General features: G+C 39.5%; 1 protein-coding gene across 1 annotated transcript in view; it reads left to right on the top strand.

Moving 5' to 3' along the window:
• The window catches only part of SUVH4 (histone-lysine N-methyltransferase, H3 lysine-9 specific SUVH4-like protein), a 72,547-nt gene that overhangs the window by 2,954 nt on the left and 54,987 nt on the right, over positions 1–14,606 (top strand). Inside the window, exons 3-7 of the mRNA XM_087383360.1 lie at positions 4,073–4,210; positions 10,595–10,649; positions 10,797–10,909; positions 11,093–11,263; positions 12,608–12,706. Of these exons, the coding sequence (XP_087239486.1) occupies positions 4,073–4,210; positions 10,595–10,649; positions 10,797–10,909; positions 11,093–11,263; positions 12,608–12,706 (576 nt within the window). The remainder of the gene's footprint in view (positions 1–4,072; positions 4,211–10,594; positions 10,650–10,796; positions 10,910–11,092; positions 11,264–12,607; positions 12,707–14,606) is intronic.

Genomic DNA, 14,606 nt, shown 5'->3' with positions numbered 1-14,606 from the left:
CTTTTGGCCTGCCATGCTTTTCCTGTCAGCCTTCGGTGTGCTGCCCACATGGCAGCCTGTTTGTTGCCAATGTCGCAGCCCCTTTTTTTGTCCTGACCTTGTGAGGTGCTGCCCAGTGGCAGCCCCCTCTCTCCTTTTCTCATGGGCTAATGCCCTAGGTCTCCCTCCCCCACGCTCTCCTCATATGGGGGCTTACAGATGGGGACGTGACCTTTCCAACAATTATGTCAAAAGTCTGGAGTTTTTTCTCTCACAATCATGCCAATCACAATTAAAGGTAATGCAAACTATGTGAACTAAATAGCACTAACACAATGGAGTGCTCGAAGACAGAAGGGTTGAAAAACCTAACCATAACTCTAAAGGGATTTGTATATATTCATTCTTTTGAACTAAAACTTGTATATATGTTGTCATTTATTGTGTGCTCTCTAACTGTGTTCTATACTCCTCATCTCTACTTTTCTTCTCTCCTCTCTTCATATTTGTTCACGGAACTGAAGTAAATTGGAATGAAATTGTAATAGCAACAATGAACTACAAAGCTATGTTGGTCATAGAGACAAAACCCTAGAATAAACCATAATTGGGGTCAAAACTAGCTCATCCACAAACCCAATCTCTAATTGAGGTTAAGTATAAAAAACCTTAATAAAGGAAAATATTGTCCCTAGCCTCTGTTTACATAGCATTGGCCACTACCTCAAGAAATATAAATATTTCTAACACCATCATGTAGTGACAATGTCACAATGTACAAGATAAATATCAATCACCAAATGGATATAAGTTTAAAGCTTTGCGAAAAGCCTCAAACTTTGAATTGAATGACGTAATGCTTTGATGAAGAGATCTTTTACATTCTGTTGTGTAGGGCAGAAGACCAAGTTGATGTCCTGTGCATGTAGCTGCTCCTTAACATAATGATAATGAATTTCATTGGAATGAAACATAGGATTATGTGCCACTGCAATGGCACTTTGACTGTTAGTGAGAATTGGAGTAGGCTCCTCCAATGATGCATAAAGATCACCTTACAAATGCCTCAGCCAAATATACTCGATTGCGGTTGTGAAGGCTATTCTGTACTCAGTCTCACATGATGAGGTAGCTACCATAGTTTGTTTCTTGCTCAACCAAAAAATGCAGGAGTGTCTAAGAAAGAAGTAGTTATCACTAGTGGACTGTCGAGTATTAAAATCACCTGCTTGATCTGAATTGTTGTAAGCATTAAGTAAAAGTCACCCCCCTTGGGAAAAAGCAAACCAACAGATAGTGTGCCCCACATATAATGGAACACACGATTCATAGCTTGCCAATGTGAAGTCTTTGGGCTGTGCATAAACTTGCTCAGCTGGGACATCACATACTGAATGTCAGGACGTGTGGCATCGTGAATGGACAGCTTAAACCTCGGCTCTATAGGAGTAGAGATGGGCTTGCAATTTTGAAATCTAAAAAGTTATAGGAGCTTACCAATATACTTGGGCTGTAACAGCCCAATACCTCTATCGTCTTGTATAAACTGTATGCCTGAAGAGTAGTGAAGCAAACCCAAATCTGACATCTCAAATGTTTGCTGTAATTCAGCCTTAAAATCTACAATTTTTGCAGCATTAATACCAGTGAGCAGCATGCCATCAACATAGAGAACAATGATGAGCAAATCCCCCCCCCTGCATTCCCTGGCTGGTTAAAAAGGCATCTATCTCTGCATACCAAGCTCGAGGAGCTTGTTGGGCTTGTCTCAGATTGCATACTTTGGCTTCCTTGTCAGGTTTTCAAATTCAATGAGTTGACAAACGTAGACCTCCTCCTGCTGGTCTCTATTCAAGAATGTAGTTTTGATGTCCAGTGGGTGGATCTTCCATCCATCAAATATGGCCAATGCAACCACACACCTAACGGTGGTCATACAAGAAGTGAGGGCAATTGCTTCATCATAATCTATGCCTTTTTACTGTGCATAGCCCTTTGCCACGAGATGAGCTTTGTACGTGTCTATAGAACCATCTAATTTTCTTTTGAGCTTGTAAACCCACTTTGTGCCAAGTGTCTTCTTGTCGGCAAGCAAGTCCACCAAATTCCAAGTGTGGTTTTTCTAAATAGAGTCAATCTTCGGTTGCATTGCTTGCATCCAATGCACATTGTCTCGTGCATCATCATCAGGCTCATTTGCCTTAAGTATGCTGCTGGCCCATGCAGACTCACAGTTTTGAGCATCTTCAATGTCTCTAGTGCCACTTAGTGTATGGCAAGGAATTGGTATTGAAAGCTTGCTATCTTCAACAGTGCGGAGCAGCCAATAGGTAGTAATCTTGTCTCTTGCATTACCGTGCTTTCACGTGTTATACAATCATCAATTTCTTTCTGAGAAATAGGTTCAGCCATAGGCTGAATGAGGCATCGCCCACTAGAGTATCTTGCTGCAAATTTTGATTTTCCACTGGCATATTATGTGGTGTATTAAAGGAATGAGCCAGCCCCATCAGAGGGTTTAGAAGGACCCTGTTCTTTGTCAAAATCAGCAAAGGGCAGATCTGCATTTTTATAACTTCCCGACTAGTGATAACCGTCTTGGTCATGGGATTATAAAAGTCTATAACCCTTGCTTTTACTGCTATAGCCAATAAAGATTCATTTTTCTTCAAGTTTGCCATGCAATTCTTGAGGCACATGTGTATATGCTAAACAACCAATGTACCAAAATAGCCCACATTGGGCTTATGACCAAATCATGCTTGATAAGGTGTCATAGCCTTCGTGGGACACTCGTTCAAAATGCAATCTGAGCACATAACGGCTTCCATCCAAAATTTGTTTTGCAACCCTTTTGCTTTTAGCATGCAAAAATGTAGCCCACGTGCTGAGGGGTGGTCGGGAGGGTCGAGGCGCCTGCGCTATGATTCTGGTTGGATCAAGAACGAGATTCTAGGTCAGTGATAGGGTCAGATCCTGTGGGGTCGTGTCAATACGCTCGAGGTGGAGCATGTGGGAGATATCAGACATATAGTAGAAGTACCTTGTGGTAAGATTAAAGGACCACAAGCTGGTGGGACTTTGGATCTATCTCTCTTTTGTTGTGTCCATGGTTTTGGACAAAAAATATTGTTTTGGTAGCTTTTATATTTGGCTAGATTATTGTCTATTGATGAGTCTGCACATCCATGTGATGCACATAAGTTAAAGAGGTTTGTGATTCCACACTCCAGACGCACTATGTGAGCTCTTGGTTCTATCACCCACTGTTGGGGGTTGATGACGTCAATGGGGATGCCATAGTAGCTAGTCCTCGCTATGCGTGATGGAGTTTATTTTTCAATCTTACGAGTGACTATCGTGAGATTGAAGCTGCACTATGTTGTGTTTTTAGAGGATGAGCTTGGGAATGTTCTTGGATTCATCTAGGTATATTCTATCAGTCTTTTGGTGTGCGTATCCTCTGTTCATCCATTTCTAACAAAGATTCTACATTCATACACTTACCTCACAATGCAGAGATGGACGCCCATCATAGCTATCTAGTCGGAGATCCTCCGATTAGAGGTGTCACTATTGATATAGTCCTCCGGATATAGAGATCACTAAGACGGTGCCCTTTGATGGCGTTGAGAGACATGACCTGGCAAACACAGATAAGATACATTTTCGCGGCTCACAGTAGAGCCACCTTGGTATCGAGCTAGGTATCTTGCATAATGTGTCTTTTTCTTGCATCCTTTTTCGCACATGCATTTTTCAAAGTGAAACCCTTGCTTGGTGCCTACATTTCCGATTGTTTCTTGTTGGGTCTCCCTTCCATCCTAAAGCGATGAGCTTACCATGAGGTTTCTTAAGGCGTCATGGCTCTCTTAGGAGGTTTGCTCTTTACTTTGGAGAGCCCTTAGAGGATCCTACTTGTGCATTTTTTTTTCCAATGTGCCAATGACTGCGCTTGCCTAATGTCCTTGCTCAAGTGTAGGTCATTATTGATATTTTATGACGTGTGTAATTGAGTTTACTAAGTGAGGATATCGTTGTGCTTTATTATAATCCATTTTAAGCGAGAGAGTTACGTTTCATGTTTTGCCAGGATGAGGAGGCACGTTGTCAGAAAGAGGCCACAGAGGCAACTTCAAAAACAAAAGCAAAATCGACGAAGAAAGATAAGGATAATGACAAAGATGAGCGTAGAAAGTCAAGGCGACCTGACCTCAAAGCCATCCAACAGGTTTGCTGAAATTACTTTTTGAGTTGCACTATAAAAGTTATGATAAGAATGCTATTGCATTTTTTTTGGAGGGGTAAAATTTGTAAACAATGTGTGTGTGTGTTTAATTTAACGGGTAGTTTATTCAAGGTCCTAACCATTTCGTCATCATAACGTTGCTTGGTATGTCTTTTGAGAGCTTGAGTCTTGTTTTAAAGTTTAGACAACACTCGGTAGGTCTACTTTACCAAATTTTGCTTTAACAATTGCTTAAATAGCACAAATGTGGCGGATTGATATATTGACCAACGAGATCAAAAAAACAAAATCAAAACAAGCTGCAACGTGACTTATATCCCTTTCTGTTTCAGAATTGTTTCTAAACAATATAATAATACACATTGTAATACATGCAAAAGCCTTCCTACTTTCAAAAAATGAAGCTTATGGCATATGCTCTTCTATCTATTTTGGATGCTTTCTTGCTGTGTATTTTTGGCTTGTTATAATCATAGCTTGTGAAGTTGGGGTCTCCTATTTTGAATCTTCATCAAGAGAGAACCAATATAAGCAAAGAATTGGACATCTCAGAATTTTTAGATGCCTTGTGATGCATATATTCGTTATGATTATAGAAGAATGCTCAAGTATATTGTCTTCTGTGTCCATGATCCTCGTAAAAATTCATGATCGTAGACTGAGTTAGGCTCATTTGGAGGAAAAGCATGGCACTCTTGTTAGGATTATCGCCATAATTCATGGTAGTGACCAATGTATGGTCAACAAGTGGGTTAGGGGCACTTTTCCCTCATTAGAGGTTTTTCTCGCTAACCACAGTTAGGATCCCTACCTTGTATGTTCCTAGCGCTTCCAGCCCGCCATCTTCTTTGTTTGCTTCAGCCTGTACGTTTCCGTATGCTGTACGGATGATTAAGATGTCTGTCATAGGTTGAGCCTCTTTGGCCGTACGTTGATCGTACAAGCACAGTACGTATGCCGGCCGTACACCGATCCATCAGCCGTACATTGCTCCGTACACTGCAGCCCGTTGGACGTACATTGTTTTGTATTGCATTGCTGTACAACTTGCGTTAACCGTACTGTTGTCCATACCTGAATTTTGTACATGCGTTGTCAAAATCCGTATAACACGGTTTGTTCAACGCACATGCGCCGTACATACTACCGTACAGTTCGTACAGTATGAACCGTCTCACCACTGCAGCTCTTGCGTGCTTGGAACTCGTGCCTGCAGCTACCTTGTTCATCTCCTGCGTGCACTTAGGTGCTCTCGTTTTTCGTGACCTTTGCAGGTGATAGTTGTAGATTGCATTTGGGGCATTTTGTTTTGGGTAGATATTGCAATCGGTTTGCAAAATCTGCTCCAAAATTTGGGGCTTTTGGTTTTGCTTGCAATTTCGTAGAGAAATTTGGGGCTTTTGCAGATAATTGCAAAATTTGTGACTTTCAGTTAATTTGCCATTTTTTGAATGCAATTTACCTGAAGAAATTGGGGCTTTTGGCATTTGGATGCAATTTAGCAGTGTACAAGCTGTTTGGCATGTTTCCAGGCAGTCTTGGGCTCAGTTTGAGTGACATTGCAGACATTTATCTTTTTTGCAACGTTATTTTGGTAGTTTTTGGGAATTTGCAGAACATTTTGGGTGCATTTTGAGCCTTTGATTGACTGTGACAGTGAGCTGTCATTGTGGACAGATTTTTTGGCAGATTTGGGTTGTGCATATGAAACCTCAGGAAGGGATATTCTTTTCACATTTGCTGCATTTTGTTTTCTTTGGCAATTATGACTCAGAACAATCCCAATGAAGTGTTTGGCGTCCTCACACATGAGAATAAGTTGGAGGGTACCAATTACTCTTTATGGAGTTTTATGGTACGCAATATTTTAGTTGGCCAACATTAGGGATTATGTTATTGGGGATGAGACACGGCCAGAGAATGTGGTTGCACCTGCCACTCTTTCTCAACAAGGTGGAGGAAGGGATAGAGGATAAGCTCAGGGTGTAGGACAAGTGCTAGGTACAGCAGCTGCTGCAATGATGCCTCCCACACAGGAACAAAAAAGGTGGGATTCATGTGATGCACAAGCACTTTTAGTAATATCTCTTTTTGTCAAAAGGTTTATTATTCTGCATATTTGGTCATGCAAGACCTTAAAGGCAGCTTGGGATATTTTGGAGAGTATGTTTGCAGCCCACAATTATGCGAGGGTATCTTATCTTGAAGAGAGAGTTGACTCATACTCATTAGGATGAGGGTGACTCTATGTCTCAGTATCTAACTAAACTTCAGGATTTGCGAGAGCAATTGTTGAATATTGATGAGATCATTACAGATTCAGAGATGGTTACTGTCACTTTGAATTCTCTTCCCGAGTCTTATCTTGGTTTTCACACCTCATTGAACTTGTCTTTGAGGGGGGTGGCAACTCTCTTACCTTTCATGAGTTGATAGGGCTTTTGTTGTAGGAAGAACAAACCAAGAAGAACATGGCCTCACGGGTTGGTGAGCATGCCATGCTTTCGAAATTGAAGTCCAAACGGAAGGTGAAGCATAAGCAGCATGCACATCAGCCTATATATGAGCATAAAGCTGATTCTGGACAGCTTTCTCACAAGGCTAAAAATGATGCGAAGAAGCCCAAGAGAAAGGGTGTTTGCCATTATTGTAAGAAGTCGGGTCACTACATAGGAGAATGTAAGAAAGTTGCCAAGGAAAAGAAAAAGAATTCAAGTATGGCTGTCACAGATTCAGCTCTTCATGCACATGATGGTGGTCATGCTTTAGCCAACTTAGTGGAGGGAGACTATGTTTTTTTGACTTGCATTTCTGATTTTTAAGTGGTTGCTAGGGATACTAAAGCCACATCCGAGGATGACTCTTATGCTGTTCTGATTTGCAGTTATGATCCTTCTAAGGATTCATGCACTTTTAATGTCAATGAGACATTGAATGATTGATACTTTGATAGTGGTGTCACCAAACATATCACTTCCGGGAAGTGTTTGTTTGATTCTCTGCATCCATCACCTGTTGGAAAAAGGGTGTCTTGTGCAAATGATTCTTCTTATTCAGCTCGTGGTATTGGTGAGATTGTACTTACAGCCACATATGGCACAAATTTCAGAATTCATGATGTGCTTTATGTACCCGAAATCAAGGAGAATTTACTTTTAGTGTCCTCTCTCAATAAAAGAGGATTTCACGTTGTCTTTGAAGATGACAAGTGTGTAGTTCGAGATAGAGAAGATGATTATGCTTTGAGACCTATTTGGCACGTTGTTTTGTGGTCTTTTTTAGCTTGATGTTTTTGAAAAAAGATCAAATAATGCACTTGCAGTTTCTACTGGCATTGTTACTATATAGAATGCGGAGCTTCTTGATGAGGACGAGGCTGATACTTTTGAAGAGGCCAAGGACAATGTATATTGGATGCATGCCATGCAAGATGGGTTGCAGTCTACTAAGAAACATCAGACCTGGAATCTTGTGGATTTGCCACCAGGAAAGAATGCCATAGGTACCAGATGGGTTTTCAAAGTAAAAAGAAAGCTAGATGGGTCCATTGCTAGGTACAAGGTACGGCTGGTTGCGAAAGGCTATGCTCAGAAGAAGGGCATCGATTATGAGGAGACATTTGCTCCTACTTTTAGGATGACCACTATCAGATCAATGATTGCTATGGTTGCACATTTTAATTGGAATGCTCATCAGCTGGACATAAAAACAACCTTTTTTAATGGAGACTTGTTGGAAGAGGTTTATGTCAAGCAATCTCTTGGCTTTGAAATTTCAGGTAATGCACATAAAGTTTGCAAGTTAAATAAAGCTCTGTACGAGCTGAAAGAAGTCCCACGTGCATGAAGGGGAAGGGGAAGGGAAAGAGAAGGAAAAGAAAGGAGAAAGAGAAGGAAAACACAACAAAGACTGTGAGACCTTTTTTACCAGCAAGGGACTTCATAACAGTCCAACTGAAAGTACCCTCTACATTAAGAAGGATGGGGGGATATTTTGGTTATCATTCTTTATGTAGATGACATGTTGCTCACAGGGCCACCCAAAGGAAAAATTGCAGATTTTAAAGCTGAATTGAAAGCTACATTTGACATGTCAGATTTGGGCATGTTATACAAGAGAGACGTAGAATTATTATGTCTCAATCTAAGTATGTGCACAAGCTCTAGGACCGGTTCAATATGCAAGATTGCAAGTCTAGAGCAACTCCCATGGAGCAAGGGTTGAAGCTCACTATGTATGATGCAGGTGAATCAGTAGATGTCACACTCTACAGCCAATGTCTCATTTATTTGTGCAATACACGGCTGGATATTCAGTTTGCAGTATCACATGTGAGCAAATATATGCACAACCCAAAGACAGCACATTGGTAGGTTGTAAAACACATCTTCGGTTACTTGCAAGGCACAAAGTCTTATGGCTTGATGTTTCCCAGGGGGAGTGACTTGTAGATGCATGCTTATAGTGACTTAGATTGGGCTAGAGATTATGACACTAGGCAGTCCATAAGTGGTAATTGCTTCTTTTTGGGACGTGCTTGCATTTCTTGGCTAATTAGGAAACAATCTATTGTGGTTACTTCCTCATGTGAAGCTGAGTATAGGGCAGCTTTTACAGCAACAGTTGAATGTGTGTGGCTACGCCGCTTATTTGCTGATCTTCATCTATCATTGGAGGGTCCTTCTCCAATTCTCATGGCAACTGATAGCAAAAATAGATCTGGGCCTCTATCGTAAGGAGACACAACAGCTAGTGGAGAAGACTACAAACCAAGAATTTCTTCTTTAGGGAAAAGAGTATGGCTTGCTGTCACAACAACCCATGTGATGCCAATTCTTGAATTCTCTTCAGGGTTTGACCATTGGAGGATGAACCATTCCATGTGCGAGGAGGTAGAGGTCTCCTCACCCCTACTAGGCTTTTTACTCTATACAATCTTTGATAGCCACAAAGGCATTCGCACACTAGATGGCCACAAAGGCACTCACACATAGCGCACATATCTCATACACTAAACTCCCGTATATGCTGCGACATCACCGCTAGACTGATCATGGAAAAGAACCGCCTCGTCGAGATCATCAACTCCTCCAATCAGTAAGCTTCGCCAACTAGTGAAGCCATGACCAACCATCAATCACCTCCTGGCTGTAGCTAACAGTCACTAGCTCTTGACTCTCATGGAGACAATCCGTGAGAAATAGAAGGGGAAGAAGAAGTCACTACAGAGAACCGCCCTAAAATAATTACGTAGAGAACGACATGCAATAGTGCCAAGTGTCCATAATTGCCACCCACTCTAAACAAAAATCACCCACTACTCTCACAATGAGGATGAGTTCCTAACATTTTAGTCTTAGTTCTAGGTATATGCTTCTGTCGTATTAGCGGACATGCAAATTTCACCTTGTGAAGTTTTCGTCCAAGTTGCGGCCTGCTGGTATTGTGAATCTTACATGGTGCGTTGCCCTATCAGCTAGATTTAGATTTAGATGCTCGTTGGGAAGAGACTAAAATGAAAATGTTTAGACTTCACAAGCAGTTGTAGCTTGAATGAAGAGATTTTGGACTACCTTTTGATTAGCCTTCTCCTTTAGTGCTAGCCTTCATCATGGCTGAGTCTGCCCTTCACCTCCGGAGTGCCGACAGAAACTTAGTACGAAGACTTTGTATAAATGGATGCTCAAGTATGTGTGGGTGTGTGGATTTGTATGTGTGAGCATATTTTTATACTATGGTCTACACCCACTGTTGGGCGTTGATGACGTCAGTGGGGATGTCATAGTAGCTAGTCCTTGCTATGCATTATGGAGTTTATGATTTTCAACCTTGTGAGTGACTATCACAAGATTGAAACTGCACTATGTTGTGTTTTTAGAGGATGAGTTTGGGAATGTTTCTGGATTCATCTAGGTATATTCTCTCCTTTCTTTCCCACCCAAAAATACTCTTTGCCATTCAGGTTCAATGATGTGCATAGTGCCAGAGAAGAAATAACTGATTCATTCTCTCTGAAGTGTAAGATTGGCTTAGCACAAGGGGCTCCTTGCCAAGGCTCAGTGCTTCATTTTTTGTTTGTACATTGATTGTTTTTGTATCTTTGGAAGCATAGATGATTTCTCAAGTAAGCAGACAAAAAAAACAATGTGATGAGATAGCCTCAAAAAACCCCCGGACTTTATGGGGTATGCATACAGTTTGGCTATTGGCTTTATGCATCTCTGCAAATATTTGTTGTTTGCTTTGTTCAGAAATGTACTGAATTGCTGCTTGTTCATAGAATTGAACCACTCCTCCCCTAGTGTTCAGTTAGTGGCATGGCTGTGCAATTCTCCTAATATTTATATTTGTTGGAGTTGTGTGCAGATGAAGCTTGAGAAGAAATTTATTCACAAAGAAAAAATTCTTGGGCTTGTTCCTGGTAGGCCATTCACGCTTTCTAATCACAACTGCTGGAATTGGTTGACTTGAACTTCAGAATATAATTTTTGTTTTCTCTTTCCTCGTCTTGCTCAAAGTACTAAACTTGTTTGCTTTTGTTTTGGTCTGTTGGTGTTTGTTGAGGCAGGTATTAATGTTGGAGACCAGTTTTTTTCCCGTTGTGAACTGATGCCCATTGGGCTGCATGGTCACTGGCTTGCGGGCATTGATTATGTTGGAAATACATACAAGCGGATACTGGTAACCTCATAGTTCAAATCCAATGATAGCTTGAGAAGTTATGAAATGTGTGCTCATTCTATCTATGAAAACAAAGCTACTTTTCGGAACCATAGTTGTTTTTGTTGGTGCAACCTCTTTATGATACGAAATGCATCTATGCTGACACAACAAATCTTTCATGTTTTGTTTTTCTCATCTTAGGCAAATTGTACACTTCCACTAGCAAGCTCTATAGTTTTATCTGGGTTATATGAGGATGATGTTGACAATTCAGACGATGTTGTATACACTGGACAAGGAGGGAATGATCTTTTGGGAAATAAGCGGCAAATTGCTGATCAAATAATGGAGCGGGGCAACCTAGCTTTAAAGGTTGGTGCTTTGTTTCAATTGCTTTATTTCTGCATCTTCTTTGGTCACATTCCACTATAAAATAAATTTATTTGTTTTAATGTATATTACGTTTACACTTCTCCCAATAGCATTTTGCATTGGCTCTGGTCCATTGAATAGCTCTGGTTTTGGAACAAAAACTTGGTGCCCATGGTGCTCACATATCCATCCTTGCTTTGGGAATGTAGATAGGTGAGGATCATAGTTTCCATGAGTTTCAGAAATGGGGAAACGGCAACGGGCGGGAAATGGTGTTTTAGAGTTTCGACCACAGAAGAAACGGTGGGAACGGAGTTTCAATCTTTAAGGTTAATAAAGTATATAATATAAATATATATAATTATTAAGGAGAGGGCAAGAACTGAGGAGAGCAACGAGAAAGCAAGGGCTGAGGAAAGGGCAAGGACGAGAGGAGAGGGCAAGGTAGAGAGGAGAGAGAGCAAGGAGGAGAGGCTTGAGAGGAGAGCAAGGAGGAGGGGAAGCTGGTTGAGGGGGGGGCTGTAGGATGAGAGAAAAGCAAGGAGAAGAGGCTGGAGAGGCTGTAGGGTGAGAGGGCTGCGAGAGTGAGGAGGAGACACTGGAGGCTAGAGCTGAGCAACGCAAAGAAACGTTGCGGGGAAGAGGTGGCACGGTTTGGGAAAAAATTCTTACCCGAAATGCAGTTTCGGGTTTCGAAAACGGCCTAGAAACGACGTTTCTAAGCACTATGGTGAGGATCTTTTTAGTAGAGATTGTAGGGCTTACTAGTAGCTTCATTCCTTCCACTGTCGCTTACTTGGGAATCTGACTGTCATGAGCCTCATGCATTTATGAGAGTGTGGACTTATCATAGGCTATCAAGATTCACCATCATGTTGTTCACTTGGTCTTATTGTTCTTGTTCTAGTTTCCTGTTTTAGATCCCCTTGAGCGCAGTGGATTCGACCTGGGAGATCATCAATAGTATCACGACCTAGCACAGTTGGAGGGCTAGATATCTAGAGGCATTGGAGGGCATACAAGTTTATCCATTTTGTAACCCTTCGTTAAAAGTATGGACGATTATTGTGCTTACATTGATGATACAACCCCTTCTTCTCTAAGTCCGCCTTTTGATTGTTTTGGCATTTTCAGTCTGCACATGGTGTAATGATACCTTAAGCCTTTGTACTCATGTATTGGTTCTTTCATACTGAATAGAAGTCTCTTCTTTTTGAGAGGGAAAGAAAATAAATCAACACATTGTTTACTAGTCTACAAATGCTGGAAGCACCATTTTCACTCGATAAATCAGAATCTTCTATTGCCTCAAACCACCATTGACTTTGGTTCTCTGTGATGCAGAATAGCATGGAACAAGATATGCCTGTGAGACTCATTCGAGGTCACAAAACAAAGAAAAGCTACACAGGGAAGGTCTACACATATGATGGTTTGTACAAGGTTTGTTTGAGTCTTCCATTGCTTAGAAATTTATACTCTTTTTAAAATTGTGATGCCTTTGATCTTTTCTTGTGAAGGCATATTATATATTGGAATTTCTCTTTGCTTGATTATCTACATATATATATATATATATATATATATATATATATATATATTTTATATATATATATATATATATATACATACATATATATATTATAAATATATATATACATAGATATACATATATATATTATAGATATATATGTACATATATATGTATATATATATATATATATATATTTATGTACACAGATATATATATATATATTATAGATATACATATATATATTATAAATAAATAAATATATATACATAGATATACATATATATATATATATTATAGATATATATATACATAGATATGTACATAGATGTATTATATACATACATATATATATATATATATATATATATACACATATACATATACATATACATATACATATACATATACATATATATCTAGATATACATATATATATATATATATACACATATATATCTAGATATACATATATATATATATATATATATATATATATATATATATACATATATACATACATACATATATATATATACATACATATATATATATATATATATATATACAGACATATACAGATATATACATATATATATATATATACATATATATATACATATATATACATATATATATATATATATGTATATATATGTATATATATGTATATACATATCTATACAGATATATACATATATATATACATACATATATATACATATATATATACATACATATATATATATATATATATATATATATATATATACATATATATACATAAAAAGTTATATATATATGTACTATTAGCCGGAAAAGAAATCAAGACAAGAGACTGGAGGATAGATATGGCGATGCTCAGGGCCAAAGAGAAATAGGGAACGTGAGGAGAGAAGCGTTAACCTGGGATGGGAAAAGAGACTAAGAGGGGAGGGAATGAAGAGAGAGACTATGGCACAAGGGGAGAGAGAGAGGAGAAAGAAGAGCATGTACATGATGGAAGGAGGAATGTAAAGATGGAGACATCAAGGGAAGAGGGCCATGCTTTATTTGAAAGGAAGAGAAGGGGAAAATCAAAGTACTAGCTAGGTGGCTTTACAAGAGTGAGCGTGTCTCATCAAGGAATAGCCCTCTCCTTTTATAGCCAAGAGAGAGAGTCTCGCAATAAATGCATCCTCCCACATGCATGGTATGTGCGGAAGGGTCTCCCATGTGGGCTAGGCGGTTACGCCTCTCAATTGTGTGCGATAACGCTTGGTCACATTTTTCCATATATATCAACTTCCATATTCGAAGTCTATGATACTTCCTTGGTCTCTTTCCAATTTTATAATACGTTCAAACATCTAGGAGGACAAGTGGAGGGTTGGCACAAGGATTCTTGCGACCTCATCTTACTTTCCTCATTATTTAACTTGCACTCTTGGAGCTTCTATACCTCACACATGAGCCTATTCTATATGAAGGGAATAACCCAATATAATATTCATTTCCATCTATTTTATATTACTTCTTCCATGGACTTTGAGCCATATCTCACTACATGCAGGCATGGGACCGCGTAGGTGGAGGGGTGGCACATGGGAGAGCCATGTCACCTTAACATTTTATAATATTACTACCATGGATTATGTACAACATACCTTATGGGTCTTCTTACGTGGAAGGGTGGCACATGGTCATGTCCTATCATCTCAACCCTGGGTCCTATGCACATCATATTTTATTATACTATTGTTGCACATACAAGCACACACATATATTTATGTCTTTTTCATTGGTCAAAATTATTCATAACAGTTTCCTTTC

This window comes from Dipteris shenzhenensis, chromosome 13 (assembly GCF_047967505.1).
Source record: "Dipteris shenzhenensis isolate YYH24624 ecotype China chromosome 13, Dip_SZ_1.0, whole genome shotgun sequence".
NCBI lineage: Eukaryota > Viridiplantae > Streptophyta > Polypodiopsida > Gleicheniales > Dipteridaceae > Dipteris > Dipteris shenzhenensis.
Note: the sequence above shows the minus strand (reverse complement) of the source record. Positions and strands in the feature narration are given on the sequence as shown.